Source organism: Nerophis ophidion, linkage group LG05, assembly GCF_033978795.1.
Source record: "Nerophis ophidion isolate RoL-2023_Sa linkage group LG05, RoL_Noph_v1.0, whole genome shotgun sequence".
NCBI lineage: Eukaryota > Metazoa > Chordata > Actinopteri > Syngnathiformes > Syngnathidae > Nerophis > Nerophis ophidion.
The window spans coordinates 37,558,730-37,576,537 of NC_084615.1; the positions used below are offsets into that span (position 1 = coordinate 37,558,730).

At 39.1% G+C, this 17,808-nt stretch overlaps 1 protein-coding gene across 1 annotated transcript in view; it reads left to right on the forward strand.

Annotated features, from left to right (window-relative positions):
• The window catches only part of snap91b (synaptosome associated protein 91b), a 57,171-nt gene that overhangs the window by 16,092 nt on the left and 23,271 nt on the right, over positions 1-17,808 (forward strand). Inside the window, exons 3-13 of the mRNA XM_061900774.1 lie at positions 1,281-1,423; positions 1,504-1,579; positions 1,742-1,844; positions 8,111-8,204; positions 8,309-8,420; positions 11,374-11,480; positions 11,543-11,584; positions 12,053-12,126; positions 13,237-13,242; positions 14,071-14,083; positions 14,161-14,291. Of these exons, the coding sequence (XP_061756758.1) occupies positions 1,281-1,423; positions 1,504-1,579; positions 1,742-1,844; positions 8,111-8,204; positions 8,309-8,420; positions 11,374-11,480; positions 11,543-11,584; positions 12,053-12,126; positions 13,237-13,242; positions 14,071-14,083; positions 14,161-14,291 (901 nt within the window). The remainder of the gene's footprint in view (positions 1-1,280; positions 1,424-1,503; positions 1,580-1,741; positions 1,845-8,110; positions 8,205-8,308; positions 8,421-11,373; positions 11,481-11,542; positions 11,585-12,052; positions 12,127-13,236; positions 13,243-14,070; positions 14,084-14,160; positions 14,292-17,808) is intronic.

A 17,808-nucleotide genomic window follows, 5' to 3' on the forward strand; every position in this document is an offset into this window, starting at 1 on the left:
CATACAGGTTTTGGAGCAACATATGTTGTCATCCAAGCAATGTTATCATGGACGCCCCTGCTTATTTCAGAAAAACAATGCCAAGCCATGTGTTAGAACAGCGTGGCTTCATAGTAAAAGAGTGCGGGTATTTTCCTGGCCCGCCTGCAATCCAGACATGTCTCCCATCAAAAATGTGTGGCGCAATATTAAGCGTAAAATACGACAGCGGAGACCCCGGACTGTTGAACGACTGAAAGTCTACATAATATATATATATATATTTTTTTTTTTATATAGCGCTTTTCTCTAGGGACTCAAAGCGCTTTACATAGTGAAACCCAATATCTAAGTTACATGTAAACCAGTGTGGGTGGCACTGGGAGCAGGTGGGTAAAGTGTCTTGCCCAAGGATACAACGGTAGTGACTAGGATGGCGGAAGCGGGAATCGAACCTGCAACCCTCAAGTTGCTGGCACGGCCACTCTACCAACCGAGCTATACCGCCCCACACAAGAATGGGAAATAATTCCACTTCCAAAGCTTCAACAATTAGTTTCTTCAGTTCCCAAACGTTTATTGAGTGTTGTTAAAAGAAAAGGTGATGTAACACAGTGGTGAATATGCCCTTTTTGAACTACTTTGGCACATGTTGCAGCCATGAAATTCTAAGTTAATTATTATTTGCAAGAAAAAATAAAGTTGATGAGTTTCAACATCAAATATCTTGTCTTTGTAGTGCATTCAACTGAATATGGGTTGAAAAGGATTTGCAAATCATTGTATTCCGTTTATATTTACATATAACACAATTTCCCAACTCATATGGAAACGGGGTTTGTACATTCTGCGGACAGAACATTAGGTACCCTAGCACAATCAAATGTCATACAGAATATAATAATACTTTGTTTTAGCGGTATTCATCCAACAATTTTTTTATTATGGTTGTCCATGTTACTAATATTTGGCCCTTCTACCTAAAAATTTGGTCACCAAAATTTTAGAAACAGCCCTGACCATGATGCAGCACAGTTTTACAACCACAGTTATTTTCCCTCCTTGTGTCACAGACTTGTTGCTGGGCAGAGTTAACTGGACACAGCTATAACTGCCCCATAGGCCAATAGAGGTCTGCAAATAATGTATATTTGGCAGTTTTAAATGGCAGAAAAAAGCTTTTTAGACACTCTGCTGAGTCATCCCCCTGTATTACTAATAATGTGTAAGTTACGACGCATATCACTGTCTGCTGCATTCTGTCGATGTTAAATAAATGTGATGATGTTTTTGTCTTACAGACCTGGTGTCGGCCACCAACACTACTAACGTGAACATCCCCCAAATGGCCGACACGCTGTTCGAACGGGCCACCAATGCCAGCTGGGTGGTGGTCTTCAAGGCCCTTGTCACCACCCACCACATGTGTGTCCATGGGAATGAGGTACAGCAACAAGAGCCATCTAGAGGAAGGTAGTTGTCAGGGGTTAAAAGCATCTTTAAATTGAATATTTTTACCTACAGAGGTTCATCCAGTACTTGGCTTCCAGAACCTCTCTGTTCAACCTCAGCAACTTCATCGACAAAACTGGCTCTCATGGTAAAAAAAACAAAAACTGAGGTCTCGGTGCCTGTCTTACTGTACATAATGTATGCCACTGTCAAGATCAACTGTTTCCCTATGAGCGCACAGACACATTGAAGGACCTCTTTAGGTGGAAAATGAGAATACATGATGGACAGTATGTGCTCTCTTTTTAAGGCTACGACATGTCTACATTCATCAGACGGTATGGACGATACCTTAATGAGAAAGCCTTTGCCTACCGCCAGATGGCATTTGACTTCACCAGAGTCAAGAAAGGGTACGTCACCATAACCATAATCACCAGTGATGCTTGTTTTTGTCAGGAAAAAAAACCCACACATAGTAAGTCACAATTGGTAGCAACCAACATTCATGGAAAATTAGGGCTAAAAGTCAAACTAAAATCCAACCAAAAACAAGATCAGATGGGACAAAGTCGCTCTCATTTTCTCTCTTTTTTTTTAATACCATTCTACAAGTACAAAAAATATAATAAGTCAAGGAACAAAAATAAAAACAACCATAATAACATTTGGAAAAAATAAAAAATGTCTCCAAATCACCTTTAAAATGTAATCACTCAACACTAGCCCTGTGTTTCTTATCATAGCCCAGTGTTTGTTAAAGGGGAACATTATCACAAGACCTATGTAAGCGTCAAAATATACCTTGATGTTGCAGAAAAAGGACCATATATTTTTTTAACCGATTTCCAAACTCTAAATGGGTGAATTTTGGCCAATTAAACACCTTTCTATTATTCGCTCTCGCGGCGATGACATCACAACGTGATGTCACCTAGGGAGTCAATCCGCCATTTTCTCAAACACATTACAAACATCGAGTCAAATCAGCTCTGTTATTTTCCGTTTTTTTCGACTGTTTTCCGTACCTTGGAGACATCATGCCTCGTCGGTGTGTTGTCGGAGGGTGTAACAACACGATCAGGGAAGGATTCAAGCTGAATTACGTGGAGTGTGCATCGATTAGCACGGCATGCTAATCAATGCTAACATGCTATTTAGGCTAGCTGTATATACATATTGCATCATTGTGCCTCATTTGTAGCTATATTTACATCCAGCCTTTCCCTCCACCCACATGTAATGCTAAACAAACACTTACCAATCGACGGATTCAAGTTGCACCAGTGTCAAAAGATCCGAAAGTACATCGTCTGCACATTTCACTGGCGATGCTACGACAGATATGGCACAGAGATGTATGGATACCCTGCGACACTCAAAGCAGATGCATTTCCAACGATAAAGTCAACGAAATCACAAAGGTGAGTTTTGTTGATGTTAATGACTTATGTGCTAATCAGACATATTTGGTCGCGGCATGACTGCAAGCTAATCGATGGTAACATGCTATTTAGGCTAGCTGTATTTACATTTGTAGCTATATTTGCATCCAGCCTTTCACTCCACCCACATTTAATGCCAAACAAACGCTTACCAATCGACAGATTTAAGTTGCTCCTGCACATTTTGCCGGCGATGCTACGACAGACATGGGCCAGAGATGTATGGATACCCTGCGACACTCAATCGTTGGTTAGAAGAAGATCGCCGAATAGCTTCAATAGCTATTCGCTCAATAGTTTCAGTTTCTTCTTTAATTTGGTGTTCGCTATCTGCCTCCATACTCCAACCATCCATTTCAATACATGCGTAATCTTTTGAATCGCTTAAGCCGCTGAAATCCGAGTTTGAATCCAAGCTAAAGTCGCTATATCTTGCTGTGCTATCCGCCATGTTGGCATCACTAAATGACGTCACAGGAAAATGGACGATGGATTTAAAGATAGCGAAAATCAGGCGCTTTAAAGCCTTTTTTCGGGATATTCCAGGATGGGTAAAATTTTGAAAAAAACTTTGAAAAAAAAAAAAAAACACTGGAAACTGATATTTATTGGTTTTAACCCTTCTGAAATTGTGATAATGTGCTCCTTTAACAATAGGCGCTCCCTAGAGGGCCACCAAAAGATATCTGTTACTCCGGTGTGGGCCACATGGGCCGCAGCAGTACTCAGTTGTAATACACTTTTTCACCACTTGTGGCAATAATGATAAACTTCAACAAAAAAAGTCTGGGGTTAGTCATAAAGGCGTTTCTTAAGTGCAAAATTATGACTAAAGTGATGAAACTGTATTATCAATTGCACTTTAATTTCATTGACAGTTTAGTTAAAGGCCTACTGAAATGAGATTTTCTTATTTAAATGGGGATAGCAGGTCCATTCTATGTGTCATACTTTATCATTTTGCGATATTGCCAAATTTTTGCTAAAAGGATTTAGTAGAGAACATCCACGATAAAGTTCGCTACTGGAGAAAAGCCCTGCCTCTACCGGAAGTCGCAGATGATGACGTCACCCGATGATGGCTCCTCACATATTCACATTGTTTTTAATGGGAGCCTCCATCAAAAAGTGCTATTCGGACCGAGAAAACGACAATTTCCCCATTAATTTGAGCGAGGATGAAAGATTTGTGTTTGAGGATATTGATAGCGACGGACTAGAAAAAAACAAACAAAAAAACGCGATTCCAATCGCGTTGCATTGAGACGGATTCATGTTTTTAGAGACATTTACTAAGATAATTCTGTGAAATCCCTTATCTTTCTATTGTGTTGCTAGTGTTTTAATGAGTTTAACAGTACCTGATAGTCGAAAGTGTACGTCCACGGCCGGGTGTTGACGTGCAGTGTCTCGGGGAAGTCGACGGCAGCTGTACGGGAGGCGCAAGCTCAGCTGATCTCCGGTAAGAAGCGACTTTTTAACCACAATTTTCTCACCGAAACCTACTGGTTGACAAGTGGACGGGATCCATGTCCGCTGTGATCCATAGGACAGTTTCAACTCTGTGAATTTTAAACAAGGAATCACCGTGTGTTTGTGTGGCTAAAGGCTAAAGCTTCCCAACTCCATCTTGCTACTTTAACTTCTCCAATATTAATTGAAGAAATTGCAAAAGATTCAGCAACACAGTTTTCCAAAATACTGTGTAATTATGCCGTTAAAGCAGACGACTTTTAGCTGTGTGTGTGTGTAGCGCTCATACTTCCTAAAAACCTGTGACGTCTTGCGTACACGTCATCATTACACGACGTTTTCAAGACGAAACTCCCGGGAAATTTAAAATTGCAATTTAGTAAACTCACAAAGCCGTATTGGCATGTGTTGCAATGTTAATATTTCATCATTGATGTATAAACTATCAGACTGTGTGGTGGATAGTAGTGGGTTTCAGTAGGTCTTTAAGAAATAATAAAAAAAATCAATCAATCAACCAATGTTTATTTATAAAGCCCTAAATCACAAGTCTCTCAAAGGGCTGGACAAGCCACAACGTCATCCTCGGTTCAGATCCCACATAAAGGCAAGGAAAAACTCACAACCCAGTGGGATGTCAATGAGAATTGACTATGAGAAACCTTGGAGAGGACCGCAGATGTTGGTGACCCCCACCCCACCGCCCCCTTTAGGGGAGACCGTATGCAATGGACGTTGAGTGGGTCTCGCATAATTTTGTGAAAGTCCAGTCCATAGTGGATCTAACATAATCATTAAATTATTGTAATATTTATTAATAACTTATTTATTATATTTGTATTATATAGCAAGGTGATTTTTTTTGTAACTAGGTTAGAGATAATTATTAAATACAATTAAAATCAAGAGTAAGATTGCTAATTCAGTGTTAATATTTGAGTAGTAAAAAAGTTGGCCCCCAAGGTCAAAAAAGTAAAGAACGCCTGTCTACGCCCATTTCTGACATTTTCTGAAAGTTTAATTTAAAATGTGCCCATCACATTTGAGTTATTTACAGTGCAATACAAGAAAACTGAGTGAAGCCTCTTGTCAGTCATCCACAGTCTTTGTCTCTGTGAGTAGAGGTGGGGCTGCGAGGATACACACTAGACATGTAACGATAAACGGTAATAATGATAACTCCGGTGAAACTTCAGTTACTTTTTTAAATAAAAATGATGAAAAAAAACATGATTGATAACTGCACTTTGATAAACTCACAAACTGACTGGCGCCAGCTTGCCAACTTAAATGCTAACTTGAAAACAAGACAAACCCCAATCTTAAGGGGCGCCAGAAGTTAGCTGACCTGTCAGCAGTCCTGTTCTGTGAATGGGATTTTACTGAAAATCTCAACTTCCCCTCGAAATTTAATAAAGTTTTTCTGATTCTGATTCTGATAAACTTATACAACACATTTCTGTCTGAGCAACTAAGCGATTCAATTGTGCACATTGAACCTACAAGCTGTGCTCTTCTAGTGTCTCTCAGTGTGATCGTTCTATACTCAGAGGAATACGAGACAGAGGTGTTTTTAGGGTGCGTTCAAGGACCACCAAACAGAGTATGATGCAATAAAGCCCGCCAGAAATGATAAAAACGGATTTCATTTGGACCTACAGTTGTAAGTAAATCATGGCCCACAAGTTGAACAAACAGACAAAAGAATGGGATAAGATGAGAACAGACAAGCAGCTTTCTGGCTTTATTGTCTAAGGGCCTGATTTACTAAGATCCAAATACCACACGCTAAACAGCGTGTGCAAAAATAGCGTGTACTATAAATGGGCCTGTTGCGTGTGATCTACTAACATTGCATGTGCAGTTAAGAAGTGGTGCAGACCGCTTTATTTAAATGAGGATTTTACAATCTTTTACCACGGAGACAATCCTTTTCTGCACATTTATGTTATCATGCCACCTGTCATCCTACCTGTGTGTGATGTATTGAACCAGCAGCACACATAAATAATCTCGAACACGTTTTCTGAATCGCAATTAAGACAACAGAACCGTATGCACACTTGACACTTAATTCTGTGCGTGAGACTGTGGTTCGCATCATCAGCGCATTTGTGCGTCCGGAATGACTCAGATGCAAAAAAATAAGCCAAATTAAAAACTTATTTCATTCAGGGTTTTATTATTGTAATATATTTCATAAATTAAAAAAAACAAACAACATTAAAAAGAAGAAAATGCCAACAAGCACCAAAACGCATCAATGGAATTAATTTTAATTTTCCCCCTAAGTCATCCAGCAGCAATAAAAATGTAAAAGGAAATTGCTGAATAGACGATATGTCTAATAATTTGTAATACTTGCCGTCCAAAATGTTGACACGCACACACACAGGACAGAGGATTCTCGTCCGATTTTGCAGCCGTGTGTGGAACTGTCAGTTTGAACATCCTTCTGACCCGTGCTAAATAAAACGCTAAATAGTGCTCGCAAAACAGTGACGTGTGTTGATAAATTCCATTGCGCGTGCTAAATATTTACATTTGTAGTTTCTCCTCCCAGTATATGAACATTTTGATTATCAGCATATATTCTGCATAAGATTGAAGACAGTGACGCTAAATGGATGGCACACCTTATTCTGTTCACTTAACAGAGACGCAATCCACTTTGCACACGTCTAGTAGATCAGCTTTGCCTGTGCTACCAGGTTTGCATGTGTTTTAGTACACGCAAACTTTTAGTAAATCAGGTCCTACTATTTCTTTATTGTTGTTTTAATGTGTACACAGTACAATCACTAAAGACAGATCAAAGAGGAAAATAGTAATGAAAAAAATCGAAGCAAAAAGTTACTTAGCATTGACGGCAGCCTTTTTTTCAGTTTTACTGTTAGAGACAGTTACTTGTATAACGCTTACATGACAACTAATGATTGTGAAAATGTTCATTGGAATTTAGCCTGTGTAGCAGGACTATTCAACTGGTGGCCCGGGTGCCAAATCTGGCAGGGTAATGACGCCATACCGCCCCTCTGAGATCAATTCAAAACTTGGGAGACAAACATTTTTGCTGCAAATTCCATGAAACACTGAAGTGCTCCTGTTGTATAGAGGAACTTGGACTTCTGTAAAAACATTGGCAGATCCTTGCACAAACAGTTTAAACTTGCTAGCCAATATAGAACACCAGGGTCTAAATTTGTGATGGACATTACTGAGTTGTTCCTCAAGGCACTTCTTTCAGTCCTCTCCTTACACATTTTTTCTATAATGTGATTTATGTAACTAAGGTGTTGCTGTAGCTTGTTGCTATCAGTTGTATTAGAATTTCCATTTTAGGTCTTCTCGTTTTCTTCATTTGGGCTATGCAACTGGCAAATTCAGTTAAAATTTTTTTTCATATACTCACATTTTTGCAGTTGACTCTTAAAAACCCTAGTGCACTGTGACAGAGATGACCTTTGACTTGCTGTTTTGCAGATTGTCCTTAAAATACAGCGGAGCGCTCCCATAACTCTGACAAAATAAATACACCAAAATCAAATGTCTACTGTAGAGGACGCTGGTTCTCCAGAATAAAAAACATAAGACTGATAGTAAAAGGAGAAGTCCAGCCCCCTGGTCTTTAGCTTTTTTGAAATGTACCGCCCAAAACCATTGAGTTGAAAATCCGTTCTGTGTGGTATTTGGCCATTGTCGGTTCATTGAATTGGCTTGTTTCCGTGTCTTAGTGTGACCATATTGTGTTTGTGAACCAGGGCTGAGGGCGTGATGAGGACTATGACCACAGAGAAGCTCTTGAAGGGCATGCCTGTCCTGCAGACTGAGATCGACACGCTCCTGGAGTTTGACGTAAGTTCGGTTAAAAGGCTTCCCATCAGGCTTCCTATTTGGGGACATTTAGGATTGGATTTGATAACATGGCAATAAGAAAGCTCTCACATCACTCCGGACAGGTCCACCCCAAGGAGCTAAACAACGGGATCATCAATGGTGCTTTCATGCTTCTCTTCAAGGATCTGGTCAAACTCTTTGCTTCCTACAACGATGGCATCATCAACCTATTAGGTCAGTCATGGCAACAAACACAATACAGTGGAACCTCTAAAAAAGGGTGACGGTCAGCATTGTAGACAGAAATGGAAAGTGGTACAGTGGTACACATCTTTCTGTCTTGGCTTTATCATTTTGACAAACAGAATAAATCAGGGCAGCACGGTGGAGGAGAGATTAGTGTGTCTGTCTCACAAAACGAAGGCCCTGGGTTTGATCCTGCGCTCGGGATATTTCTGTGTGGAGTTTGCATGTTCTCCCCGTGAATGCGTGGGTTCCCTCCGGGTACTCCGGCTTCCTCCCACTTCCAAAGACATGCACCTGGGGATAGGTTGATTGGCAACACTAAATTGGCCCTAGTGTGTGAATGTGAGTGAGTGTGAATGTTGTCTGTCTATCTGTGTTGGCCCTGCGATGAGGTGGCGACTTGTCCAGGGTGTACTCCGCCTTCCGCCCGATTGTAGCTGAGATAGGCTCCAGCGCCCCCCGCAACCCTGAAGGGAATAAACGACAGGAAATGGATGGGGATGGACAATAAAAGAAAAACAAAAAAACATTTACATCGCAAAGTTAGTTGTTTCACTATATCGGTTAACTTATTTTTGCAGTTGTATGACAGTTAAGAATGTTAAAAAGCATTAATGAAGTCTGTGGCCTTCCCCTTTCTACTTCCTTAAAAGCCAGTGAGTAGTGTGTATGCTATTAAAGACATGCACCTGGGGATAGGTTGATTGGCAACACTAAATTGGCCCTAATGTGTGAATGTGAGTGTGAATGTGGTCTGTTTATCTGTGTTAGCCCTGTGATGAGGTGGTGACTTGTCTAGGGTTTACCCTGCCTTCCGCCCGGATGCAGCTGAGATAGGCTCCAACACCCCCGCGACCCCGAATGGGACGAGCGGTAGAAAATGGATGGATAGTTGTATAGAGATTCAAAGGGTTAACTTCTTTTTGCACTTGTATGACAGTTAAGAATTTGAAAAAGCATACATGAAGTCTGCTCTCTTCATTTTTCTACCTCCTTAAAAGGTAGTGTGTACCGTATTTTTCGGATTATAAGTCGCTCCGGAGTATACATCGCACCCGAAGAATAGACATTTGAAAGGCAATTTCAAATAATTAAAGAATAGTGAACAACAGGCTGAATAATTGTACGTTATATGACGCATAAATAACCCACTGAGAAGGTGCCTGGTATGTTAACGTAACATATTATGGTAAGAGTCATTCAAATAACTATAACATATAGAAGATGCTATACGTTTACCAAACAATCCGTCACTCCCAATCGATAAATCAGATGAAATCTTCTTCCTCGATGTCGCTTCTAAACAACTCTGCCAACTCCAAATGTATGCGCCGCTTCCTCTTATCGTTTTCTGCTGCATATTTCACTACGTCCATCTTGTAATCTGCAGTACATGATTTCCTTTTCGGTGCCATTTTTGTTCAGCCCTTTTCAGTTTTTATAAACTACCGCCAACATTGAAATGATCCATTTTAATAGCTATGGCAGTAGCATATAGCAGTTAGCATTCCATGACCCACAATGCATTTCTGCCATGACCCTCCCCCGCCGAATTCTTATTGGTTGTCGTGTGTTTGACGATTGCTGACATTTTCTTTGTCTCTTCCCCGAATGAGATAAATAATATGATTTAAAATTTTACGGTAATGTGTTCATAATTTCACACATAAATCGGTCCGGAGTATATGTCGCACCCCCGGCCAAACTATGAAAAAAACTGCGACCTATAATCCGAAAAACACAGTAGTTGTATGTTATTTTATTATGTTTAGTTGTATAGAGGTTAAAGGGGTTAACTTCTTTTTGCACTTGTATGACAGTTAAGTGAAAACACATACATGAAGTCTGCAACCTTTCCTTTCTACTTACATAAAATTGAGTGAGTTGGTTAATTGTGTTGAGTCATATATATATATATATATATATATATATATATTCTGCTGTATCTACTCTATTTTATGCTGGCCTTTTTTTGCTGCAGCTGTTACATATACTGTAATATTATACATGGTAATTGGGATTTGTTATATATTATATACATTATATGAAAATATAATATAATAATATATCAGTATATATTATATACTGTATGTAAATATTACATATATGTTATATTTTATATGGCTACTATGGTACATGTTTAGTCTACTTTATACCTGCATTATCCTTTCCATCCTTACCCTTTCCATTCTTTGTAACTGAGCTACTGTGTGGAACAATTTCCCCTGTGGATCAATAAAGTTTGTCTAAGTCTATATAGAGATACAGGAGTTAACTTCTTTTGCACTTTCTTACGACAGCTTTTAATGCAACTGGAAACTGGAAAACATTGATTTAATTTCTGTAATTTTTAATGGTAAATATTGCTGGACCAGCATCCTCAGAGGTCCTAACGTATAAACCAAGAGTCTCCAAAGTGATATTTTTTTAATAATATTTTTTATTGTCCCCTGACATGTTCTGCAAATGAAATAAAGTGATTATTAATTTAATGTTTTTGTAAATACCTTAGCACAGTGGTCCCCAACCTTTTTGTATCCGCGGACCGATCAACGCTTAATAATTTGTCCCGCGGCCTGGGGGGGTGTCCTTTTTTTTTTTTTTTTTTCTTCTTTGTCATGAAAAAGGGACGTTTTTGTCATGAAAAAGGGAGGTTTTTGTGGTTGGTGCACTATTTGTAAGTGTATATTGTGTTTTTTATGTTGATTTAAAAAAAAAAAATTTTTTTTTTTTTTTTTTTTTTTTATAAAAAATTCTTCTGCAGCCCGATACCAATCGGGCCACGGCCCGGTGGTTGGGGACCACTGCCTTAGCATATTCTGATGTACTTTACATTGAAATGGTTTTAGCATGTACAAAATGTATCAAAGTGGCCCCCCGTTTTTCTTTCATTTTACAGTATGTGGCATTCAGTAGAAACAAATGTTGTTTGTTTGTGCAGAGAAATACTTCAAGATGAAAAAAAGTGACTGTAAGGAGGCGTTGGAGATCTACAAGAGGTTCCTGACCCGAGTGACAAAAATTGGCGAATTCATGAAGCTGGCGGAGGTACCCCTTAAACACAGCTGAAATAGTGTTTTGGGTTTTTTCATCATTTTTTCTCTCTACAGACAGTTGGTGTTGAGAAAAATGACATTCCTGACATCAACTACGTAAGTCACCACATGATCTTTCCAACTAATTCCCACAATATACTGGGATTGGCAACATGCATGGCGTGTGGCTGCATGTAAACACGCGCCATGTTTCACCCACTGCCATCTCAACACCCTTGACCTCAGTGTCTCCACCCGGGGACGGTGGTGGACCTAGCGGACTCAGACGATGACGACTGTCCTTTTAAACCTCTCGAGGAGCCGGTAACCATAGTAACGTGGGCTGAGTGCCTGTTTGAAGGATGGCGTGTCGGCATGTTGAGCCTTATTCTGTGTGACACACGAGTCAGATACACACATTGATTATGTGTTTGTGTGTGCATGCACGGCAGGTGTGTGTTTTCTGTTTTTTGATCAATCCTGGTAAGTAATCAGGTAGACAGACACTGTTGTGTGTTCTGATGTGGCAGCTTTTCAAGGAATTCTTTTTTTAAGCTTGATGATTGTTTTTGTTTTTTTTGTCAGGCTCCCAGCAGTATCCTGGAGTCTCTGGAAACACACATGAATGGCTTGGAGGATGTAAAAGGCGGCAAAAAGGGGTAATTCTGAATTGAGTGTCATATTGGAGCTTATTTGTTTTATTTCAATTTCATTTATTTTATGCTTTAATGTGATTGTTTTGCCATTTAATTGAAATATCAGATGCTCGTTATTGCCAAAGAGGTTTTGTTTGTTTGCAAGTGAGTAGGATAGCGCAAAAGTTAACAACTAAATGTTTTTCTGGATTTTTTCCCCAGTTTTTAAAATACAGTTATACCTTAACTTATGTGTTTAATTGGTTCTGTGGCAGAGCTCTTAACTTGAAACACTTCAACATCTGCCGTTGAAATTAATTGAAATACATTTAATTGGAGCTTGCCTCCCCACCAAAAAAATACATATTTGAACATGTAACATGCCTTTTAAAAAGAAAAGAACATTTTAGACAAGAAATATTGTATACAAACAATACAATATAGTGTTCTACTAACAACTACAATAGTTTTATGAAGTAATGTAATAATAATGTACAGCATTTAGTTTTAAAGTGGACTTTTTCTCGCTGCTTCCCCGTCAAAGACATCATCAGCAGTTTCACCATATTTTTAATGGATAAATGTCCATCCTTTCAATATTATTTTAGTATACTTGGATGTTGTAAGATGCATTCTGCTTGTGCTTCAGTATGGTGCAGACTGGCAGTGACATGCTCTAATTATTTTGCAAAGTTAGTAATGTCCATCCCTAGCTTTAAGCTAATGCTAGCGAGTAAGACCAGATGATTTGCTCAGATATTACGGGGTTCACTCTGGCTTTTACTATGCCAACTAATGGATGTAATTAAAGTTTTTTTTTGTGGGAACTCTAAGTTAGCTGAGAGACAGCTTTTATTTCAAAACACTCTTGAGTTAAGGTACTGCTGTCTTGTTTTACTTAGGGAATAATTCCCATTGCTTTGAAGATGTACTATTTTTATGTTAGGTATTACAGTATATCATCATTATTATGACAGAATATATAAAAAAATATTTTGTAAAATTATATTTCATTTCAGACATTTATATTTGTTGTAGCAAGTGGTTTAGTCAATGGCAGTTGTTGTAATTATTTCTTTTCTTTTAACCCTTCCTCTCTCTTATCCCCTTTTTTTGTTCTTTTGGAATCCCCAGTGAAGGGTGAGCATCAACCGTGTGTTGGCTTTGGGGCAGCGGACAGTAATCTCTTTGAATGTTTTTTTTTTACTGTATCACACCTCTAACAGGTAAACTGATGTTCTATTCCAATGGGAAGAAAGCAGGTTTTCCCCAATGGAATAGATTTTATTGGCACCCTATATTTTACATGTGATGTGTGTGTGTGTATGTGTGTGTGTGTGTGTGTGTGTGTGTGTGTGTGTGTGTGTGTGTGTGTGTGTGTGTGTGTGTGTGTGTGTGTGTGTGTGTGTGTGTGTGTGTGAACTCTACAAGACCCACATGCTACCAGAGACTAACTATGTGTTGTCTTATTCACACCTGCAATACAAGCCATAAGAATTTAGGGGAAAATTGTATAACATTTTCAAATATAATTTTACCATTTTGCTTGAAAAAATATTTGATCTCACAGAAAATCGATGTTTTTGTTTGCTATAATATATAACACATTGAATGAATCAAATCATCACAAATGTATTTCATTTACAATGAAATAAATATGAATGTACCTAAAATATTTGCTACTAAATTCTTGTGAGAGCAGGCTACACATTATGAAGTGGTTAATTCCTTGATTCATGAACTATTTGCTAATTTAGCAAAAAAAAAAAAAAAAAAAAAAAAAAAGTTTAGCCGACAAAAAGTATTTTAAACCATCATCATCATCATTCATCAATGTGATGAATGGAATTTAACCCTTCATATGCTTACATGATGCACTTTGTGGAGTAACTTACCAAATTTTTCTGTGAAAATCTATAAAAGTATATTTTCCACTACTTAATCAAAATAGTCTCCTTTTCCTTTCAGGTCTCCAACAAAGGTAAGCTTCACATTTTAAACAGTTTCTAGATTGTGTCTGCTGGACCACTGACTGAGATGCCATCACGTACCTTCCAGGGGTCTCCCACTAACAATGTGTCTCCAACTTCCACTCCGGCCAAATCCTCAAATGCCGTCCCCACACTGCAGCCTCCGCCTGGGGAGGCCGCTGCTGCTGCTGCTCCGGCGGCACCCGAGCCAGCGGAAGAGTATGTACAGACTTGTTCAATTCCTGCAAACACCATATAAATCGACAAAAGTCACTCACAATTGCGGTGTCCGACTATGGGCGGAGCGCAATTCCACAAGGCCAGGAAAGGAAAAGCAGAGTCGCCAGGAACAGCACTATTTATAAACATTACTTTTTGTAATAAATACAAAACCCAAAACCAGTGAAGTTGGCACGTTGTGTAAGTTGTTAATAAATACGAAATAGAATGATTTGCAAATCATTATATTCAATTGAATAGACTGCAAAGACAAGATATTTAATTTTCGAAGTGAGAAACAAATTATCATTAACTTAGAACTTAATGATAGCAACACATTGCAAAAAGTTTGCACAGGCGCATTTTTACCACTGTGTTACATGGCCTTTCCTTTTAACAACACTCAGTAAATGCTTGGAAACTGAGGAGACCAATTTTTTAAGCTTTTCAGGTGGAATTCTTTCCCATTCCTGCTTGATGTACAGCTTAAGTTGTTCAACAGATCTGGGTCTCCGGTGTGGTATTTTTTAGGCTTCATATTATGCCACACATTTTCAATGGGAGACAGGTGTGGACTACAGGCAGGCCAGTCTAGTACCGGCACTCTTTTACTATGAAGCCAAGCTGTTGTAATACGTGGCTTGGCATTGTCTTGCTGATAACCATGAAAACGTTGCTTGGATGACAACATATTTTGCTCCAAAACCTGTATGTAACTCACCATTAATGGTGCCTTCACAGATGTGTAAGTTACCCATGCCTTGGGCACTAATGTACCCCCATACCATCACAGATGCTGGCTTTTGAACTTTGCGCCTATAGCAATCCGTACGGTTCTTTTCCTCTTTGTTCCAAAAGACACAAAGTCTACAGTTTCCAAAACAAAATGAAATGTGGACTCGTCAGACGACAGAACACTTTCCACTTTGGATCAGTCCATCTTCGATGAGTTTGGGCCCAGCGAAGCCGACGGCGTTTCAGGGTGTTGATAAATGGCTTTCGCTTTGCATAGTAGGGTTTTAACTTACACTTACAGATGTAGCGACAAACTGTAGTTACAGACAGCGGTTTTCTGAAGTGTCTCTGAGCCCATGTGGTGATATCCTTTACACACTGATGTCGCTTTTTGAGGCAGTACCGCCTGAGGGATCGAAGGTCCGTAATATTATTGTTTACGTGCAGTGGTTTTTCCAGATTCTTTGAATCTTTTGATGATATTACGGACCGTAGATGGTGAAATTCCTAAATTCCTTGCCATAGCTTGTTGAGAAATGTAGTTCTTAAACTGTTCGACAATTTGCTTATGCATTTGTTCACAAAGTGGTGACCCTCGCCCCATCCTTGTTTGTGAATGACTGAGCATTTCATGGAAGCTGCTTTTATAACCAATGATGGCACCCACCTTTTCCCAATAAGCCGGTTCACCTGTGGGCTGTTCCAAATAAGTGTTTGATGAGCATTCCTCAACCTTCTGAGTCTTTTTTGCCACTTGTGACAGCTTTATTAAACATGTTACAGGCATCAAATTTCAAATGAGGTAATATTTGCAAAAAATAACAAAGTTTTCTAGTTCTAACGTTAAAGGCCAACTGAAATGAGATTTTCTTATTTAAACGGGGATAGCAGGTCCATTCTATATGTCATACTTGATCATTTCGCGATATTGCCATATTTTTGCTGAAAGGATTTAGTAGAGAACATCGACGATAAAGTTCGCAACTTTTGGTTGCTAATAAAAAAGCCTTGCCTGTACCGAAAGTAGCAGACGATGTACGCGTGACGTCACGGGTTGTAGGACTCCTCACATCCTCACATTGTTTATAATCATAGCCACCAGTAGCAAGAGCGATTCGGACCAAGAAAGCGACGATTTCCCCATTAATTTGAGCGAGGATGAAAGACTTGTGGATGAGGATAGTGAGACTGAAGGACTAGAAGAAAAAAAAAAGGCGAGGGCAGTGAGAGCGATTCTGATGTTATTAGACACATTTACCAGGATAATTCTGGAAAATCCCTTATCTGATTATTGTGTTACTAGTGTTTTAGTGAGATTATAAGGTGATATCTGAAAGTCGGAGGGGTGTGGTGACCGCCAGTGTTTTTGATGGAAGCCATGGAGGAGCCAAGAAAGTCGCAGCTGCCTCTTTGACAGCTACAGGAGGACGCAAGCTCCGCTCATGTCTCCGGTAAGAGCCGACCTATAGCCACAATTTTCTCACCGAAACCTGCTGGTTGACAAGTGGTAGAGAAACATATTCGCTTGACCACTCTGTTCCATATTAAAGCTTCACAACAAACAAAGAAACACCGGCTGTGTTTGTGTTGCTAAAGGCAGCTGCAATCCACCGTTTTCCACCAACTACATTCTTCTTTATAGTCTCCATTTTTAATTGAACAAATTGCAAAAAATTCAGCAACACAGATGTCCAAAATACTGTATAATTATGCGATTCAATCGAACAACTTTTAGCCGTGAGTGGTGCTGGGATAAAATGTCCACTCCAACCAATAACGTCACAAGCACGCGTCAACGCCACGACATTTTCAACAGGACACTTCGCGGGGAATTTAAAATTGCAATTTAGTTAACTAAATCGGCCGTATTGGCATGTGTTGTAATGTTAATATTTCATCATTGATGTTAAGACTCGGAGTAAGGAGAGGACGCAGATGCAGAGAAGAAGTTTAAAAAAAAATAAAGCTTTTATTTTGAAACAACTTTTTACCTCCAATGCAAAAAGGTTTTTTACAAGAATAATCAACACGCGGAAAAATAATTCCGAGGATAAACAATTAACTTAAAATCACTCCACAAAAATAAGGAGGAATACTAATCTAAGGAAATTCTAACAAAAAAAAATATTAATAAGAAAAAACGAAAAGCGCTCCAACAGGAGGAAAAAACACCAAAAACGACCTATATATAAACACTAACTATAAATAACAAAAAATCACTACATCAATGAGGCAATAAATTCGAAATTTGGAAAAAAAAAACTCACCAATTAGGAAGACGAAGGATAACCAAAGACGCTCGAAGGAGGAAAAAGTATACTCAAAATTACAGCAAAAACTAGGGTAACTAGGAAAACAGGAGCAAGACAAGGCGCTAATCAAGGACAAGGACATGGACATGGACGCTAGAAAGGCACGATAGACGAGACGATCTGGCAAAGGACAAACGGAGAAGTGAGCTTAAATAGGATGTGGGAGTGATGGGGAACAGGTGGAAACAATCAGGAATCAAGAATGACGTCAGACTGGTGACACAAGAGGAAGGACCCGTGGTCTGAAACAAGAGGCTAGCTTTTCAAAATAAAACACGTAAATCACAAGACAGAAAAACCAAGAGAAGACTTGCGGTGTGACAATTGATATATAAACTATCAGACTGCGTGGTCGGTAGTAGTGGGTTTCAGTAGGCCTTTAAGTGTCTTGTATTTGCAGTCTATTTAATTGAATATAGGTTTAAAATGATTTGCATATCTTTGTATTGTTTCTATTTACGATTTATACA